Genomic DNA, 20,465 nt, shown 5'->3' on the forward strand with positions numbered 1-20,465 from the left:
TCTTCATATCTTTACATTCCCTGTGTGGCATTCAGAAGCCAAATTCTATTATATCAAGAACAGATGAAATGAGACAAATTAAGATTGCCTGCTCCCATCTTTTAGAATGCTCCATCAGATTTTCTATATTTAGCTATACTGACTAGTCAAAATTAAATACCTAAAAAATTCAGAACAGATCACCAGAACTTCCAGTTCCGCTTGGCTTGAACATTCCCAACTGTCACAGTTTCAGTAGTATAAAACTACAACTGTTAACTAAGAAATAAATTTTTATTTGGTGCCTGCATTAGTATTTTATCATGAAGTTATACACAGATTAAAATGAAACATTTCAGGGGGGGAAAGTGCAAACAAAACATATACCTTAGAAAGTGACAGGAAGCCTTCACTGGAGAGAACCTCTTGGGCATTTCTATCCATGAACATACAGCACATAAAAGTTAATTTGGGAAGAGAATAAAGACTGGCAACATCAAAGGTCATACAGACATTCTGAATATTAAGTATTGTGCAAAGATATTCAGATGTAGAATCCTCCAGTTCTGGGAATCCATATTTATGTGCTAAGCTTAAAAAGTCTAGAAGAACCTCCTCTTTCTCATCCCGTAGTGTAGCACGACCAGTGTAAATATATTTCAACAGCATGGTAAATGCTTCTGCAGTGGTGTCCTGAAGAGGAATTTCTGCTTCAGGCTGAGATTCTCTCATTCCTCCATACAATAATGCTCTATAAGGAAGATAAAATTTGAGAAATTTATATCCTGACAAAACCCATGCAAAAAGTAGAAAAAGAAAGGAATAACTATTTGCAGCAAGGGGAATACTAAGGGGACATGGTTTAAGAATCTACAAAAGAAAACTCCTTGTGCTTGGTATTTATAGTGCGGCTCCGCTCTGAAAGCAACTGCACAAGAATAATCTTCTAATGCATTATGTTTTTATCCTACATAATAATACCTGCATCTCCACTTAGAACAACAGTTTGTGAACCAGAAATTGAGATATGGTTCTTGTGCCTTGCTTTTTAAATATAGTACTATCAGTGAGAAAGAAAATTTTAAAAAATTATTTCATAAAGCAAGTGAAACAAATAGTTTGCAGTGCATCTTAGCAAATCTCAGGATTCTTATCTCCTATTCCTAAACCCAGCACATGGCAACTCCTGAATCTTGAGAAAAATCAATGACAGTTTGAACAAAATTTGCAATCACACTTTAGTTTAGCTATTAGCTTACCCCTCTGACAAAATTCACTGGAAGATTACCAGGAATTCTATTAAATACATTTAGAGTTAAAAATGCCCAGCTCTTAAAAAAAAAGTTGCATTTCAATTACTCCTAGTTTTAAAATATATATTCTAATCTGTATCAGCCAAATTTCTTTAAACATTCAATTCCAATGCATCAAAATGAAACTTTCTAAATGAGTATATTCCATAGAGGCACACCACTTATACTCTGAGAAATCAAAACAATTTTGCAGTAAAACTTGTCTGTTCTCAAGTTATCTTTCTCTTGAATTTGTGAAACTACCTTCAAAATCCAATTTAATGAAGGTCAAAAGAATAACATTGTGACATGGTATTTATCTTTTTCTATTTGGACACAATGATTTGATGTGCTGGGAACCATTCACACAGAAAAGGTCACACTCAATGGACAGATGATTACATACTGAAAAGTTCATAGAGAAACAATGTTTATCTTATTTGCATAAAAATTTCCTGTAAGCCTGACAAAAAGCTATACTTCACCTGAAATAATGGCATCTAGCAGCCAGGATCACCCTGTGTGCCGGAAAACGTTTCTTTTCTACAATAAAGGTAACGTCACTGTATTCCTCCCCGTTCATTAGAGCACCAATGTGCTCTGACAGAATGTGAACGTGGTCAATCTCACCCACAGCTGTGTAAGGACGAAGTGGATGGCTGTTACTCATCTTGGAGGGATGGTGATATTGGTAGCCTGAAGGGAAAAAGAAAACAACCAGTATTATACAGGGCAAAAACCATAAAAAACGGCAAATATGAAACTGCAATTACAAAAGAAGAGTGACTAGTCTAAGTAACCATATATTACAAGAAAAAGTAATCCAAGAGATTTTCTATTAAAGTTCATTTACAACAGGATTCAGTGCAGCTTGTATCTACAATTCTAGCTGACAAAATATTTCAGAAAATTCCATCACCTTGTTGTTCTGTCAATACATTTACTTAAAAGAAAAAGCCTCCAACAAAAGGAATTAAGAATTAAACTATTTTAAATAATGTTACAATTAGAAAGCAACTTTATCTCAATTAAAATGCACATAAATTATAAACAAGTAATGTGAACAACTAAGCATAGTCTTAATTCTCAAGTCTGTACCAAAATCAGTGACAAGTGAAAACATCAGCATTTTTGCAGGATTCTAATGAACTTTCCAGAACTGGGAGAAAATAAACAATCATGATAACTTTTAATAAATAACAGATAAAGTCTGTTCTTTACAATGAACAATTCAATTTTCTTACTCTTTCCACTCAGTTTTCTTGATGCCTTCTTGTTCCCTCATATATTTAAGAAAACAAAGCCTCTAATATCTCTCAGTCATTAAAATTAGGAGACACTCTACTAATGTACAATATAGATTAAGGCATTAGTCATATCTTCTGTTGTGAATTAAGAAGAAACAAAATAATTCCACAGGTTTGTTGGTTTTGGTTTATTTCAGCAACAGAGGCTTTCTGTTGTTACACTTTGGCTTATTTTTATTTAAAAAGAGGTTGGTTGTTTCAGATAATAACCATCCATATTTTCAGAGAAATCCTCTGTTCTCCAGTAACTACCCACTTTTTGAAATGGGCACATACCTAGTGCTGAAGAAAGATGGTGTACCACAAGAAGAAGAAAAATGATGAGGCCGTACCTTGCACACAGTTAACACATTCATCTTTCAAGTGAAATATTCATGACACCACTGCATTTTTATGCTCCATTTAAAAATATTATGAGAAAATATGCATCTGTTTCCAGGCATTTCTACCCCAAAAAAGAAAACATATGCACATGGGGTTAAGTATTATTTGCACTTTAACATGTAGAAATGCTTAACCCAAAATCCAAATACTGTAGAAACAAGGTCTCAAAGAACTTTAAATTAAACTAGGAAAAGTGATAGAAATAGAAAATAAAACTTGAGAAAAATAGAGCATATTGAATTGACAATACAGATCACGGCACAAATGGGAAAAAAACTCCAGCTTTCCACAGGCTGTCTCTGCCACTTGAATTAGCAGCTGTGTGTCCATGTAGCCATTACAGCACAGAACCAGCAACACTGGCCAAGATACTGGAGGCGGTCTGACCTTGGGAACATAGAATACTGTACAGTCATTCTTCCATTCTGACATGATAGTAAATTAATTTTTATGGGTTTTCATAATAACAGATTATTTCTTCCATTTGCACTTGTTAATTTATAATTAGCTAAGACAGCTTAAATTTATGCCAAATACACTTCCAGTAACATTTACTTCGTAACAAGCAAGATTAATTTAACTCACATCAGTCCAGCAGCATCTATTTATTCAGGAATAATATTTATCACAAACATAAATATCTGAGAGTTTAGAAACAACAGTAAAATTTTAACACCCTCAAAACAGAAAACTTTTTATTACCAGAGGAAGAAACAAAAACATGTATAATACTCAGTTGCAAAACTTAAGTCTCAATAGTCCTTGAAGATTTCTGTACCTTACACGTCCGTATCTGCTGCTGTTGATCTTCATTTGCAATAGTCAGGCAATCCAACAAATGCAAATTACGTGTACATTATCAAGGAACTCTGTACTATCTCTCTTCTGTTAGTTCCAAGTTTGATTGCATAGGGAAACTGATTTATGATACTTCATACAAGTACAAGCATTGACACATTTTGGTTTTAAAATCTATTTTTAATTCCATTTTGTCTACATTTTACTTCTTTGTTTCCTGAATCCACTCTTATCTCTAAAAAATAAGAACACGTACTGTCTGAATAAAACCAAGAGACTGTAAAAGTGGTGAAGACAAGGAAATGCCACCAGCTGCATACTAACTTTGCTACTAAGTAGCCATGGATGTTTCATGTGCCAATAGGGTGAAAAATTCAGGGGAAATTGTTTCTATTTCAGGTTAAATAAACAAATAAAATCAAAAGCATACTTCCCTCTCAAGGGCACATAAACCTCTCTCTAAACAAGAATCAGTGCATAGAAGAGGGTAAAGTCTTAAGTGGGGACATTTGCTAGTAAGCCAATGATGCCAGTCCTTATGAATATCAAGACCCTGAACGACAGCAAGCAATGAAAGCAGAAATTCAGAAATTACCCTGTGTAAGCAGCAAGACAAATCTGTTCTGATGTTTAATGTTCTTTGAATTGCTGGTACCATGTACTACTCTAAACTGTCAGTTCCAAACAAGAACATGCTGATCACAGGGAATACAGGACTCAAATCATGGCTACAAGCCTCTAGCTGAGGAGCCTTTCAAATGCTTGAAGGACCCAAAGTGCTGGAAACTTATCACTTTTATGAAACTATATTCATGCCTTATATGTGTTCTATGGGTAATAGTAATACACTGAAGAAGCATTCAACAAACTCATTTGTTTACTACCACAGATTTCCAATGCAAGTTTTGTCTGTATTGTGGATTTTTCATACAAAGCAGCCCAGTGAGACAGTCCTGCCTTCAAAATACAGAACCAAATAATACATGACTTCAGATCTTCCCAGACTGGATTAATTATTGGTATGAATTTAGTCAACCCTCGAGGTGATCTGCACACTTCTTGTTTGAAGAAGTAAAACATAATAACCTCTTTAGTTGTGGCAAGTCACTATGAGGTCACAACTTCCCTGTATAGCTAAACATGTGTTTTTCTAGTTGCAATTCAGAAGTATTATTTATGATAAAAAAAAGACAGATCCTGCTAGAAGTTTGGGTGAAACCCTTCCTGAAGGTCCCTCTGGCATCTTCTGTCATCAAACATCACCCTTTCAGAGGATACAGGTGTTTACTCATCCTGGCAGTCAAAGAACACGTAACCAACTTCAGAATAAAATACCAAGCATTTACAAGCCTCTTGCCAGCACCATAACCTATTTCCAGGAGGTATTCAGAGCTAATTAACTGCTTCAGGAGTCACGTAGCCTTGTTCACACCACAGAAATAAATAAGCAAAATAGTCTTTTCAGTGGATTTGATGCACCCTTAAAACTGCAAAATTGGGAAAGGCATTTGTTAAGTCCGAAGGCCTACAAACCACTTCTAAGACCTCACTGAAAGATGTGCTGCTTGGTGTCCATCTTCAACAGAGAGCATGTGAAAAATGCAGCCTAGTATTTATTACATAAGGCAGTGTGCGACATCACACAGTGTGTGTCATGGCTAGAGAAACAACAGCCCCCCAGCTTTCGGTTTGCTAGATTTCTATTACAGTAATCTGTAACACGTTATGACATAGAGAAACATGATCTAGAAACTGCAGCAACAACAGCAGAACACCAATGACATCCTTACTAAACAACTCTCAAACCAGAGCTGCAATGAAGACTGATACTCAGTCACTTCCCTCCCTCATTTGGGCTAACTCTAAAGAATTCTCTGAAAAGCAGTGCTGTTTCAGTGAGACATGGAAGAGTTGTTTTTACAGCAGGCACAGAAAAAAGAATACAAGAAATTTATCGTGAATACTTTTAAAAAAAAAGTTATTTAAAATGAGCTAAGAATGTTTATGTAACAGATAACTCTATCAAAACTTTAGAAATAAATGCAAGCAAATAGACTATTGCTGGAATTAAAAACTTTATTAAATAAGTCTGGACTACAACTGAGCAAATAACTTCAAACCCTTGAAATGCTTAATTCCTTCATCATCTAGTTTGTACCTAGCAAGACAGTATTTTCGTCAGAATTGCACAAAGGGAATTTTCTTAAAAGTAATTCTCTTACAGTACTATTTTATCTAGAAATAGGAATTAGTTCTCAGTTGATCAGAAGGCATTTGAGTAGTATTAAAATTTTTTGTAATTCATTACTTCATAAAATAATTTGCTGTACTGTAAATATATTCCAGCAAAATATTACTTTATGTTTCAATTTCTATTAGACTCCCAGAATATGACAGATGTGACAGTAAGACTACTGTACAAACATACCACTGTTTCAAATCATATGGTTTGTATTTTTAATGAACACGCATATGTCTTTCTATAAAAAATATTTTGTTCTCCTAAGTTCAGGTACAGTAAACTAATATCTCAGGAAATAGGAATTTTCAGTAAATATTTCAACATTCATAGGGTATAACCCGAGTAAATACTTTGATTCTGTCAGAACCCTTGCTACAGCAGCTCCTTTGCACTTCTGAGTATCAATAACAAAATTGACTATGAGTGAAAATTTTAACAGGGAAAAAAAATGAAAGCATGTTCTGATACTTAGTAGCCATTAATAATAACAACATAACGAATCTGACTTTATAAATATAGAATATGAAAGCTCAAGAAAATGAAATTCACAAAACTTTCAAGTCTCATCTCCAAACCTTCTGTTGCGAAAGGATTAAAAGAAAAGCAGATGGCAGCATTAATGGTAACTAACCACATCATTCAATGACAGCATTCTAAACAACAATTTAGTACCAAAAAAATGTTTTGACTTAAAGCATATGGGAAGTTATGCACTGCTTCTCTGCAAACACACTCCCATCATTTAAGTGCTGTAGCGCTAAGGTTTCAAGTTCTGCTCTAATACGTATCCCTGTGATGGAAGAGCAGGAGTAAGTTTAGCTAGGTACAAAAAAGAATATACTAAGTGGAGATTATATATTAACACACATATAAATTAACCTGGTTAAAATGGCATACAACTAAACCACTAAGCTAAAAATCTCAAGAAAATACATGGGTCCACTCACCAGCAAAACTCTCTGAAGATCTACAGTGAACGTAGCCTGTAGGCACATTACCGGCTTCCTGAAAATTAGGGTTCTTCGCCATTCTGAACAACAGACAGATTGAAGAGCAAGCTCATAGAAACGCTATTCAGCAACATGCAGCTGCACAGCAACAACTGTACCATTTCCTGAAACAATGCATGAAATACATACCATCAGAAACTGGGAGCACTGAGCATTATGACAAAAAAAAGCGAGATGTGTACTTCTCAAATCAAACTTTTGTGGAAATAAATTCTTTAAAAACACCTCAATTTTATGGGAAAACTTCTAATAACATTAGAATATAGCAACAGAGTTTCTTTTTTGAGTCATCATCACTGAATTTTGACCATTCACATTTTTAATCGTCACAGAAGATGGTAACATATTGCCATTCATTTGTTCATGATAAGTCACAAAAACTTCATCCTGACTTTCCTACCACAGCATCAATGTCCCTGAAGACACCGTTTTCACATATAGGTGTTCTAATTAAACCAGATCTATACCGACTGAATCACACATGCTTTATTCCCTATGCAGCCAAATCTCTTCAAGTGTTCTTGCCTAGCTGAAGGTTTTGGGGGTTCTGTTTGGCTTTAGTGGTTGGTTCTTTTACAACATTTAAGGCAGTTGCAGATCTTTCTCTTGTGCAAGCCTTTAATTTTATAAACAGGAAAACAAAACAAAATGGCAGGGTGAGGAAATACAGAAATATAGAGGCTTTATTTGTTTAAATACATAACCAACATAATGAGTCTCTCTTGACAAGTATAAATTATTGTTATCCTTCCCATCATACCTGCCAGCAGGAAAAATAAACTGGATTTAATTTGTTAAACAGATGATACCTTGATCTACAAATTCTCTCCTGAGAGCCACTCTAATCTTTTTTAGAATATATGCTTAAGAGAACAAGGGAGGAGGAGGTAGAAAAAAATATTTTTCAGTAGTCTCATTAACTGAAAACTAACCACACCTTAGTCCTGCATATCAAAACCAGGCATTTGACAAAGAAACCCTCCCGGTTTTGAGGAACAAAATGTAATATGTAAATATTTGTCCCTACCAGTAATGTATGTTATCAATTTGGCCTCTATTATCAAAATATATTTAAAAGCCATTCATAAAAATTCCTGAGTTTTTTTGCTTAAATATGAGTAAACATTCAAAAAGAATAGTATATTTCAAGTATCTGATTTACGGATTTGTAACAGAAGACATGCCAAACACAGCTATGTCTGTGTGCTGCACTTTAAAAGCAAGAGCAAACAGCATTGCTAGGCAAGTGAGACCACAAGCAGATTGCTAACAAGTTAGCATCAACTTATTTTTTTTTAAAGTCTGATAATACGTCTTGTAAATCTAAAATAATTTCAGTGAATCACAGCGGTGCATAACTGGTTAACTACTCTGACACCAGAAGGACCAGGGAAAACGGTGTACCATAAGAGCATCAAAATACTAAACTAATAGTTAAAGCAAAAGAAAATTCAAATAAGGCAGCTGCAACAGGGCCTTGAGAAGCCAGCCAGGGGTCAAACCAGCCAGGGGGACAGGAGCAGGGGGCGGCGGGCGCGGCAGGCGCGGAGCAGAGGGCGGCCGGAGCCGGCGATGCGCCCAAGGTCGCGCCCGAAGAGCCCGGGTCACCGCCGGCCCCCAGCTCCGGGGGCGCCAGCGAAGGTGACCCCGGCCCGCCCGGCCGCCCCCTCCCTCGCCTTCGCGGGAAGGCGTTCCAGGTGAAATCGCCTGGCCGCCAAACGCGTCCGGCGCCTTCCCCGGGCGGCGGCGCTTCCTCGGCCCGCTCCCGGGTGGCCCTGCCCGCGCCCGGCAGGAGCCGCCAGCGGCAGCACCTCTGCCCGCCGAGGGGCCGGAGCGCACAGCCCGGGCGGCCTCGGAACCCCGCTCGGCCCGGGGGTGACGCGGCCGCCGCGCCCGCCCGCGCCCCTCCCGCGGGACTCACCGGCCCCGCCGCGCCGAGGCCTCACCCCCCGCCCGCCGCCGTCGCTGCGTCACCCGGCGGCGCGCTGACGTCACCGCGTGACGCAGCGCCCTGCGCGGGTCGCGCCGGCGGAGCAGGAGCGGCAGCGCTGAGGCCGCGCCGCCCGTGCCTGTGGCGGCCGCGGGGCGGGGGCAGCGCCGGCAGGGCCTGTGCGCTCGTCCGGGCAGCGGGCCTGCGGTGCCCAACCCTTGTGAAATAGCGACTGGTGCTCAGCCTTCCCTGTCGGCTTCATCTGCTGTTCCGTGACTACATTCAAAATACACAGAATCACTGAATATGCCGAGTTGGAAGGGACCTACGAGGATCATCGAGTCCAACTCCTGGCCCCGCGCAGGACACCCCAGGAATGACACCATGTGCCTGACAGCGTTCCGTAAATGCTTCTTGAGCTCTCTCAGGCTTGGTGCTGTGACCACTTCCCTGGGGAGCCTGTTCTGGTGCCCAACCACCTTCTGGGAGAAAAACCTTTTCTTAATATACAGCCTAAACCTCCCTTGACACAGCTTCATGACATTCATTCACTTCAGTCCTACCACTGGTCATCAGAGAGATGGTGCCAGGTGTAGCTCCATCCTTCTGAGGAGCGGTCCTGGGAGCAAACCAAGCGGACTGTAGGCCAGTCCCCTGCTCAAAGTTAAGGCTAGATCAGGGTGACTTATGCTTTATGTGACCAAGTCTTGAAAGAATCCCAAGGACGGACATGTTTCTTTCATAACCATGTGCTTACCTGCCTCTTTTCATTCAGTACGAGTTCTGCTTTCCTGAGTCATGAGAACCTCTCCCACAGAATGTGGGCTCGTCTCTGCATAACAATGAGATTCACTTCTACTGTACTGCACAAAGCTAAATTTAGGCCCTCCAAGAGGAAAAGCATTACATGCTATTTAATTCCATGCTTTATTTAGCAGAAAAGAAGTCTTACTTGGAAGAAGTAAAAACGACAGTCTGTGAAGAGTGAGAACATCAAATAATTTCAAAAGTTTTCTACATCTAAAATATTTTAATATTGTTGCATGTTAAAAGAATCATCAAGTGTTTATCTTTAATAGTTTATTCTTGGATTTTATAACTGAGAATACTGGTTTTAATTAGCTTTCAGTATGGCAAGCAGCAGTAACTTTTTTTTAGAAAAAAACAAACCCATACCTTGCCCCCTTCATGATGTTGCTGTAACGAGTTTGTAGATGCCAGTGTTTTTTTATTAGTTTCCTCTTTGTTACTTCATTATCTACTATGTCTGCACTTTGTCAAGCATATAAAAAAACAAAGGTCATTCTAAGACTAACAAACATGCTTAGAGTAACTTTTATGTGATTACTAAGCAGAGAAGCTTTGGCATAGCCTGCTCCCACAAGTAGTTATCCACTGCACTACATCTGCACACCCTTTGAATTACTCATCTATCTGATTTATGAACTATCCTGATTTTAATTACTGGATTCCATACAATTGGGTCAATAGCTTTTCCAGTCACACCTGTATTTTGAAGTGTAGTGAAACAAGACTGAATGAGACACTGCATGTTGCTAAAATATAGACCACCAAGTGACATGCTTGTAAAACTTTTGAGATTTTCTTAACAAATGCCTTGGTCAGATCTACCTGTATTGACTAAAATAAAACTTAGTCTAAGTGGACTCATCAAACTATTAGTCTAAAATAGTTTTTCTATTCACACAACCTAATGAGACACTAAATGGCGAGAAACTGCAATTAGCACCTGTTTAAGTTCTTTTATTTAATTTTAAGTTCTTACTTCAGAACACCAGCAGCGGATGTGTATGAAAAACACAGTTTAGCCATCAAAACCTATATAAGCTGCAATCAACCAAGTGCTTTGTCTCATTGCCACAGCTCTGATGCTTCTCGGCACTATACTCATCCTACTAACTTCAGAAGATACCATACTACAGTTACACTACAATAGGCTTCAGAATAAAGAGCTCTCTGAATTGCTGCTGTATTTCGAAATATTGTTTACCTTTTTTTAAAGTAGGGTGAGGTTTCATGATTTAGTTGAGCTCATCCAACTTTCTGCTAGAACGATCAGCTTTACTCATTTGGGAAACCAAGGAGCATTGAACTGGCTCCTCATTCCTGCATAATAAACTTGGCATAAAACTGAGCATTCAAGAAAACCTTTTGTCACTTTCTTAAGCTGAATTAGCCTGCTTGGGGCTGGGAGTACAATGACAAAAACCCTGTATTTGGGAGGAAGAAGACTAAGATCATTGGTGATCCTACAGCTATTACAACAGCTCACTTGGGAGATCTCACTCACTCCAAACATTATTGTTCCTATCAAAGTGATTTAACTTGCAGGAGAATAATCAACTGCACAAGAAGCAAAAGAGGGAACAGGCTAAGTATTACTTCTGTAACTATAAGAGGGCAGAAATAGAGAATGCAACTATGAACCAACAGTGTTTATTGGCATAGAAAAAGGCAACTTAGTAAATATTCAAAAAGGGAAAAGAATCTACCATATATGAATGGCATTGATAAAGCACCACCTGAAGCACAGTATTTGTAGATACTGTAGAGGCCAGACAGAAAATACCATACAAAGGACAACTTAAAGTATCAGGGTTAGTTCATAAAATAGGAAACTGAAAAAAATATCTGTTGAGTTGCTTATATAATTGCTTGCACATCCATAGGTGGTATAAAGCAGAGCAATAGTTTTAACATCCCTTTTTCCAACACCTCAGATTCAGAAGAAGCATATCTATTTTACTCATTTCCAAGGGTAAAAAAATTATCTTGGACTAGATTTCGTAATTGATTTTTCATGTAGAGTTCTGTAAAACTCCTGAGTCTATATATGCTACTTGTTAAGATGAGGTAGATGAAATTAAAGATGTTTCAGAGAAGGAGACAGGACAGCAACACTTAGCATTTAAGTCATTAACATCTAAGTTAATATAGAAATCAAATGCAATACTTTCTATATTTGTTATAACTTATAAGCTATGGAGTTATTGAAAATTATTATCAACTGTCTACATTAGGTTACTGAAACATCCTGCTAAACAAGTCACACATTTATCTTCTTCACTGTTACTCCCAATTCATGTTCTTTTATCACCAGGTTTCTTCTCAAAAAAGAATCCCTAAACCAAACTGCCTTTCAGTCATCCAGAATTCAACAATCAGCAAAGCAACTGGTCACAGCGCTTTAACATTATTTTGTAGTTTCCCCCATTGCTTTACTGAGAGGTGAATTGCAATGCCATTACACTATCAATAGTCACATAACTGAAGGAGTTAAGTGCTATTCAAACCAAAATAAGACAAGGCAGAGGCTTTTTTTTTCCTTGTTGGAAGAACAACAGGATTTCAAGAACTCTCCTTATTTTTACACTGTTTATAAGATGTGGAACAGCATAAAAATCAACAATTTGTATAATACATGTAAATGTTACATGTTTTCCTGCTGTTTACAGGTATGTACCATCACTCATTTTGAGAGGTTAGATCACACAGTCTAGTACTAGGAAACTTTTGTTTCAGATACTATTTTTATTAATTTCCCAATGCAGAATGTACAGAGCATTGAAGTTAAATACAGCCCCAGCCTTGCATTGAAGCAAAAATTATGAGCAAGTTCTTCATAGTGTTGAAAGAGACAAGAAGGGTCACTGTGAGTTAGCAGCTATGAGACCTCTTATCTTGGCTGTAAATCAGCAGTCAGGAGCTGCAAGACTGAATTCTTTCTGTTGGACTGATTGATTGCCTCCACAAAGTTTCTTGTTTCAAGACTGTTTAAGGCTGCTCCTTAAAGAAGTTTGCCTAGTATAATATAAGTAAGATTAGAACTTCGATAAACATGCTACTACTTAAGTCAAAGTTTGTCTGACATTTTATTTTCTAGTATACATGATAGGGTATGAAGTCTTCAGGATCTTTTTACTTCAAAAATATTCTTTTTTTCTTCCTTGTTGAAGCTCATCAGTAGTAACAGAGGACTTTTTGTTGTTAGTTTAAATGTAAGCAGTGTGGGATGCAGTGAGTTTCCAGTCAACATATCTTTTGACACTGTTTAGTGAAATATTAACATAATCAATGTTCAAGAGGAGAATCTGTGTAAGTGCTCTTCCAGAAAATGGTTCAGAAAATGGTTCAGTATTCCTACATGGAAACAAATTGTGGTGGCATCACAGGACAAGAAAAAAAAGGAATCCAAGTACAGTCAAGTCCCAGGGGATAGTTTTAGAGGAGATTCTGAACATGACTGAATCCTATTAAACAAGAATTTTGCCAACACTGTTACAGATTTTCCCCAGGGGACTGCAAGTGGGCACCTCTTATATACTGTACTTCATTAGAATTAAGTGAGAGTCACCATGTGGTTAGGATTCAAAATTTCAATCCAGTAGCCATCAGGATCCTGAACAAATGCAAGTCCTTTCATTTTACCTATTAGAGAAAAAAAAAAAAAGAAGAAAAGATCAAGTTCAGACTACATGACTGGTTCTTAATGTCAAATATTACTACTTTGAAAAATATTTTTTTCTTTTTTTCGTTTTGCATGAGAATTAGTTCAAATTTAGACAGATAATTCTAAAAATATCAAGATTAGTTTTTAATCAGCATTAGATCTTTGTATGCTGAACTGTCAATCATACTCTCAAAGCTATAGGTTAAAGTCACTTTGGAATTCCATCTTTTGTTGACTGAAGTTTTTTGCATATGCCCCTGTAAGTGTTCACCTGCTTCATAAAACAGAGAAATGCAGGACAGAATAGTACATGTTTGATCAGTAATGTAGGAAAAAGACCCACACTGGATCTCCCAGCCTGCTCCACAAACAATGTGAAGTACAAAACTTTATAGTCTAAGCTTCCTGTCCTACATACCTTCATTTCGTATCACTTCACAGCTCCAAGTTAGCAGCCCTCACTTCAAGTCTCTCAAGGTTTAACAGGTGCTGAACAAAGTTCAAACTCTAAAATGCTAGAAATACCAAGTTCAATTCTTAAATCAATAAATCTGTGTTCAAGTTAAGTTTTCAGCTATACTTCCTATATTTGTTTCAGCTGAGAGCACAGTGAATAACATGAAAATCCCTTAAGTCTCTTTTCAATTACTAGTATTAAATGTCTGTTTTGGAACGCAGCAGTCCTAAAATTCTCACGAGATTTTCATTAAAGGGAATCCAGTTGAAAAATGCAAGATCTCACCACTCACTTCTGCATTTTAGGCTATTTTGACATTTTACTGAAGGTCAGGCTGCATACAGAAGGCACATAGCAGACTCATGAGCTACTGTTATAAAGATGGATCTACTGCCAGTTTTGCCCACTGTATTAGGAGGTGCAGGTGTAACTGGTTCTAGAACCTTCCAAGCAGTGGCAACTACTAGAAACATGTTACCCAGCTGTCCAGGAAGATCTACTGGACAGAATATACTAAAAGCAAAGAAAAAAAACTGACTTGCATTTCTGATAAAAGACTTACCATCATCTGGTTTCTTCACAAATTTCACTCCTAGTTCTTCAAACCTCTTACAAGCTTTATAGACATCAGGAACAGCAATTCCAATGTGTCCTGTGCAATAAGGGAAAAAGAGTGAAGTAGGCTGTAAATATTGCTGCGTGTTCCAGGAAAAAGTTTGCTCGGTATTTCATCCTCTGCAAAACTTTCACATGCTGTAGTTCACATAAAATATGATTTTGTAGAAGAAAAACACAGCTTCCAAAAAGAAGAGCATTTTGGGTATTAACATTATTCTTCAGAGAGTTGTCCTTTGATAATAACTTTTAAAATAAGAACTTTAGAGTTGAAATATCTCTAGCTGTTTAGAGAAGAATATTATCTGGAGTAGGAAAAAATGAGATTTTTCAATCAAACTGCTTTATCTGTATTTCCTTTCTTAAAGCACAGCTACATAACAGGATTTTGTTGCATTTGCTCAGTTCAACAGTACAAGGAGTTTATCATTAATGCTGTATTTGCAGAGACTGACACTAGTGCTATGCAAGGCCTGAGCTTACAAACCAATTCAGAAGCTTTAAATGTCAAATGGATAGATTGAGTGTGAAACTTATTTTACAAGCAGTGACCTTTCAAGCACTCAAGAGTATCAAATTAAGCCACACAAATAATATCCTCAGTGCTACAGACAAACAGAATTGTCCTTCTATCTTAAAATGAGTAACCGGTGGATTATAAATCAGAAATCCAAGTGTAAATCAGTTTAAACACCATGATAATCTAATACACAAGAACTGCTGTTCTTCATTCAGTAGTTAAAATTAGCATGTGTTCGCCTGTCAAATGATTAGATTCTTCCTAAAGAATGTAACTCTGGCTCATTACTCTGAAACACATTTGTTTACTTATTTTCACCATCTTCCACAGCATATATGCTGAAAGAAGAGAGATAAAGGATAAGATGCAAGTTCCCCTCTTTCCTACAGCTAGTTTGATTTTTCAAAGTAACCTATTAGACAAGTCTTTTTTATCCAAGTTTAAAATATTTTCTCTACCAATTCACATTTAAAAAAACCCTACAGCATATACTTACCCAATAATCTTTGAACAAAATTGATTTAGATGTTTTCTCAAAAATATTTGAAACTGCATTTTCACCCAACATCCGAGAGAAAAAATGCAACCACAATAAACCAAAGTTTAAAAACTATAAACACAAAATTAAAGACCTACCAAATCCTCGGGGATCTGAATTGCCATTGTGATAAGACTGCTTTTCATCACTTTCAGTGCCCCAGTTGCTGTAAGAAGTAATTATTACATATTGAAGAAAAGCATCAAAATTAACAAATCATAAATGTTCAGTTTCCCCAGGAGGGTAAGTTCTTTCTCCTAAGAAACCAAAGAATTTCATCTGTTGGCTGCATTCATTAATCAAGATTTTCCCTACTCATGGGTTCTCAGGATGAACTTGGGGCTAATCCAGTCATGTTCACAGGCCTTCACTAGTATTCAGGGTCCACATTTGAATGAGGCAGAAATATTCCTGTCTCATTCAGATAAGAAAAGAGGTTTTGCTGCACGAGACAGTTTATCTACCCATCACTAGGGAACAAAAAGTGAGGGTAGCAGGTCCTGGAGCTAAGTAACACAGTGGGAGATTCGGGAGATTCTATCTGCACAATCACAATAATTAGTAGCATTAACCAAATTGTCCTGTTTACAGGAAGTGTATGTTTTGACTTAATACCTCTTTTGATTAGATTCCAAAAGCAATAGTTATCTATTACTAGGATGTTTTGGGGATCCAAAAAAAAGGTCTAATCACATTGGGTTTTCCTAAATTCCCCACCTAGGTGTCAGGCATACTCATATACTGAAAATATAGCAAGGATTGTTTCATATTTATGTACCACTGTTCACCTAGCAGTTTGAAAGAGCACTGAAATGAGGCAGATTAAGCTTTCCAAGTATCTAATCTCAGCGATATTTTAAGGCTCTATGACAGTGAAGATGTATCCACAGTAATGATTAATTTTTTTATTCAATCCAATAGGATTTACACTTATCCAATTCTGTTTAATCACGGTTAGCTAAATGTCATCTCTCATTATATAAATACTTACTGTGTCAGTTCGAGTGTAGCTTTTCTAGAAAAGGTCCAAGGTGTTCTCTCCGTTTTATCTTTTGGGATATCGTTTTTATCTTCATAGCCCAGGAAATACAGTGAGAACTTCATAGTAGGAAAGTCAAATTTTTGAAGCAGTCTAAATGGTGACAATTATTTTGAAACAGTAACTTAAAAGGGTGATCAGGTAGCTTCTGCTATGGAAGAATTATTTCTGTGACTTTTTGTCTTTCTGTAATTCACATCTTAAAATAGCTACATTTTAAACTATCAAATAAAACCATGCAGAACCCATTACAAACCTACAAAAATTAGAAGAAATAGATTCTTAAAGGCAGAGTACCAGTAAGTAAATAGCAAAGTCAGTACATAGGCTTGGGCCTTGAGGTTGTCACTCTGTTACTTGTCTGTATTTCCACAGGAAGATCTTTAACAACTAATCCTTGGTGAAATTTTAAACTTGCGCATTTTGAAGAGGTCACTGGCATCAGACGAAGTTTTAAGAACACAGCAAACATACCTTTAGATGAAATATTTTTACGATTTCAATAGCTAGCTATAATAATAAAATTGATTTCCAATGTGACAATTTAATCAACTAAAAAATACTTGAGGCATACATTTTTGTGTAGAACATTTAACTGGAACAAGTAGGCACACAAAATGAATCTAATTTCTTTTTCAGCTTGCAAAGTACTTAATTTTTTTTTGACACATTTTCACTACAGTGGAAGTACTTTATTTTACTTTAATCTGGACTCTTTTCAATATATTTAAAGACACAGTGGAATTTTGTTTTGAAATAACTCACATCAAATGGCAAGAAAGTGCAAAGAGGCTCAGCATGAACTCATTAGACTACTGCAGGGCATCTGCCTCCCAAAAGCCTTCTTCAAAAGACTGAGTTTGGACCTTCTTTCCACCCTCTGTTGCCTTGTTCTTTTATAACTGGAGGTGGTCATCAGCCACCCCTGAGAACTAGTAGAAAACTTAATTTGAAGATTTATAGCAATGACTCCTGATTATAAGCACTGTCATAACAATTGCCAGTTAGCTGCAGCCTCAGCGAGGAGGAAGTAAGCAAGTTGTACACTGATAATTAATGACCTATTTAGGAAAAAAAGAAACTTCTAGTCAAGGCCCATATTAGCTCATTTGCAGCTTAGGCATTAACTATGCTATTGGAGTCCTCAGAGACTCTGCCAGACTGTCTAACTGAGCATCAGCTGATGGGCCAGCATCGTTTATGTAGTTGGACCAATTAGTATAATTACACCAAATTAAAAAAAAAATCCAGGAGGAAAACACAGGCTTATTGTGGCATATAACTTCTACTCACGTCATTCCAAGAACCCTTGTATAAAAATCCAATGACTTCTTAGGATCTTTTACTCTTAACATTGTCTGCTGGAACATAAAATCCTGTGGGGAAGAAAGGTTTATTATTTACACACCAACCAAAATTGAATTATGGGTATTAACAAAGTTAGTAATGAATCTAAAACCAGTAGGCTCAGAAGTAACAGAGGACTACATTAAGGGTAAATAAAACCTTTTGTCCTGATCCTACACATACAGATTTTTGTTAAAACCAATATGCCTTTGTAACATAATGTTTAAAACAAATAAACAAAACCATGACTGATATCACTCAATATATATTATCAGTGATATCAAAAACCAGTATTCTTCTTACATTTATTATTCTTTTATGGGGCTGTAGAACACATGAACAACTTCACATGCAAGCAGACCAGATATGTGAATATTCGATATTGGGCCTCACTGGAGACATAGAATTTAAATACAGATAAACTCCTGAACTCATAATTTTTATTATTTCATTGCACAGGTGTTGAATTTCTGCCAAGCTTGGTGATATCTCGGCAGCAAAACCAGGCTCCAACTCTGTAAGGATATTTTCTTGAAGCCACAAGGCAACTTTAAATACCAGGGGGCTTGTGAACGACTAAGTGGGTAAAAAGTGAACGGTAGGACAGTAGACAGGTAATGAGAGGAGGGGGAAAAAAGGTAGATGTAGAACCACTGAAATGCAATTACGTTCTTCTAATAAAAAAATAACAATGTTTGGGGTGTTTTGGGGTTGCTTTTGTTCGGGGGCTCACAGCAGCCGGCCTGGCCCGCCCGCCCCCTTCGCCACCACCCTCAAACCGCGCCCGGCCGGTCCCGCCGCTCAAGCCGTCAGGGCAGCTCCGTGCCGAGCGACCCCCACCGGGACCCTTCCCGGCCCCATGCCGCCTCCCAGCCACCGCACGTCCGCCCTGCAAAGAGCGGCGCGGGGACCGGAGAAAGGCGGGCACCGGCACCGGCACCGGCGCCGCCGCAGAGCAGCCGCCGGCAGCCCCGGGGCTCCCGCGTCACCCCCACCCACCCCACCTTCGTGCTGGCATCCGGCTCCGAGCAGGCGCCGTAGGCTGCCTCGTCCGTGAGCCCGCTCAGCTCTGCGGGGGCCGCCATGTCGGGAGAGGGAGAGACGGAGGAGGAGAAAGAGGAGGAGCAGGAAGGCGGAGCTGCGGCCCGCCCCGCCTTGCTTGCTGCCGGGCCCCTCCCTCGCAAGGGAGCCCGTGGAACGCTGTGAGGGTGTATGGTCAGGTTCCGAACCTGACCATGCCTGTTCGTTCGTTCGTGATATCGAGCCTCTCAAGATTTGAATCAGACTTCGTATGCTTGGGTAATCTTTTTGTTTTACGAAAAAGCGAAGAGAATCCTGAGATGAGTGGGCTATCTGGACGATAGCCATCAGGAGTGAAGTCAGCAAAACTGAGCAATAAGTGGGACAAAGGTTATTCCGACAATCATGACCACCGACTCATTGACCACCTACTCAAAACGGACTCCAAACTCAAATGGAAGGAAGAACCGCACCTGTGGAATAATTAGCATGAGAAGAGAGAGCTACAACTAACAAATAGGGGATTAAATACTAATTAATAAAAAAGTTGTGTAATTTGTAACCATTTAATGCTGATGCCTTTGTTCATTGAAATGTATGAATAGTGTAAAATTTGGATGATCAGGGAGCCAGCCTTTCATGACTTACAACCCAGCTCCCTACTTTGTGCAAACTAGAATAAAAAATAGAAATACCTTGCCTTGATGTGTGAATGGGTGCTGTGCACCTGGTAACAAGCCCATGCTCAGGACAACATAAGGAGCCTCCCTGAGGAAGGAGCCTCCCTGACTGTGGCGTTACTTAGATGAAGCGTGGAATGAAAGCATGGATCCCTCATGCTGACCTGATGATACATTCCTCCAGCTTCCATCTTCTACCGGCAGTCCGAGGGTACCACACCAGCATCTGGGCAGGCACAGGCACTGTAACCCAGCTCCATTTGAATGGTGATGCTTTTGTAAATCCTGGTGGGATCAGGCTGGTTGGGAATCCTAGTCTTGCCCTGTTCACAAACATACATATGGTGTGCTCAATATAATATGTTACCTCATTAATGTTTATTAATGAAAATATTTAAAGAGGAGGTGCCAAGAGGATGAAGCCAGGCTTTCCTCGGTGGGGCTGAGCAATAGGACAAGAGGCAACAGGCAGAAATTGGTGCACAGAAAGTTCTACCTGAATATCAGGAAGAAATTCTTTACTGTTTGGGTGACCGAGCACTGAAACAGATTACCTTGAGAGGTTGTGGAGTGTCCCTCACTGGAGATATTCAAGAACCACCTGGATGCAATCCTGTGCAGTGTGCTCTAGGATGACCCTGCTTGAGAAGGGAGGTTGGACCAAACGACCAATTGTGGTTCCTTGCAACCTTACCAGTTCTGATTCTGTGATTTGGTATTGACAGAGGTTGGTTTCTGCTTTTCCCTCCAGGCACTGGGAGAAGATCCCAAGTAGCATTTGTCACCCTTCAGAGTTATGCAGAGACCATTAGTATAATAATCATTTCAGGCCTAGG

At 38.5% G+C, this 20,465-nt stretch overlaps 2 protein-coding genes across 4 annotated transcripts in view; both read right to left on the reverse strand.

Moving 5' to 3' along the window:
• Window positions 1–9,076, reverse strand: part of BTBD9 (BTB domain containing 9) — a 118,759-nt gene extending 109,683 nt beyond the window's left edge. For both annotated transcript variants that reach the window (XM_051783446.1, XM_051783445.1), the window contains exons 1-4: window positions 8,934–9,076; window positions 6,950–7,116; window positions 1,757–1,967; window positions 367–730 (exon numbers count right to left, since the gene is read on the reverse strand). In XM_051783446.1, the coding sequence (XP_051639406.1) occupies window positions 367–730; window positions 1,757–1,967; window positions 6,950–7,031 (657 nt within the window). In that variant the 5' untranslated portion in view covers window positions 7,032–7,116; window positions 8,934–9,076. The remainder of the gene's footprint in view (window positions 1–366; window positions 731–1,756; window positions 1,968–6,949; window positions 7,117–8,933) is intronic.
• A 3,398-nt stretch (window positions 9,077–12,474) lies between these two features.
• GLO1 (glyoxalase I) lies at window positions 12,475–19,917 on the reverse strand. Of its 2 annotated transcripts, none has more exons than XM_051783453.1 (6): window positions 19,794–19,917; window positions 17,876–17,958; window positions 16,535–16,675; window positions 15,642–15,709; window positions 14,433–14,522; window positions 12,475–13,391 (listed from the first exon to the last, which is right to left on the reverse strand). In XM_051783453.1, exons 1-6 carry the CDS (start codon window positions 19,818–19,820, stop codon window positions 13,303–13,305), a joined length of 498 nt encoding a protein of 165 aa, XP_051639413.1. In that variant the 5' UTR covers window positions 19,821–19,917; the 3' UTR covers window positions 12,475–13,302. The 2 variants fall into 2 exon arrangements, with proteins under 2 accessions (XP_051639413.1, XP_051639412.1); XM_051783452.1 differs by lacking the exon at window positions 19,794–19,917 and adding an exon at window positions 18,934–19,076.
• Between the last annotated feature and the right edge of the window lie 548 nt (window positions 19,918–20,465).

Source organism: Manacus candei, unplaced genomic scaffold (assembly GCF_025592945.1).
Source record: "Manacus candei isolate 608988 ecotype Guabito, Panama unplaced genomic scaffold, ASM2559294v1 h1tg000017l, whole genome shotgun sequence".
NCBI lineage: Eukaryota > Metazoa > Chordata > Aves > Passeriformes > Pipridae > Manacus > Manacus candei.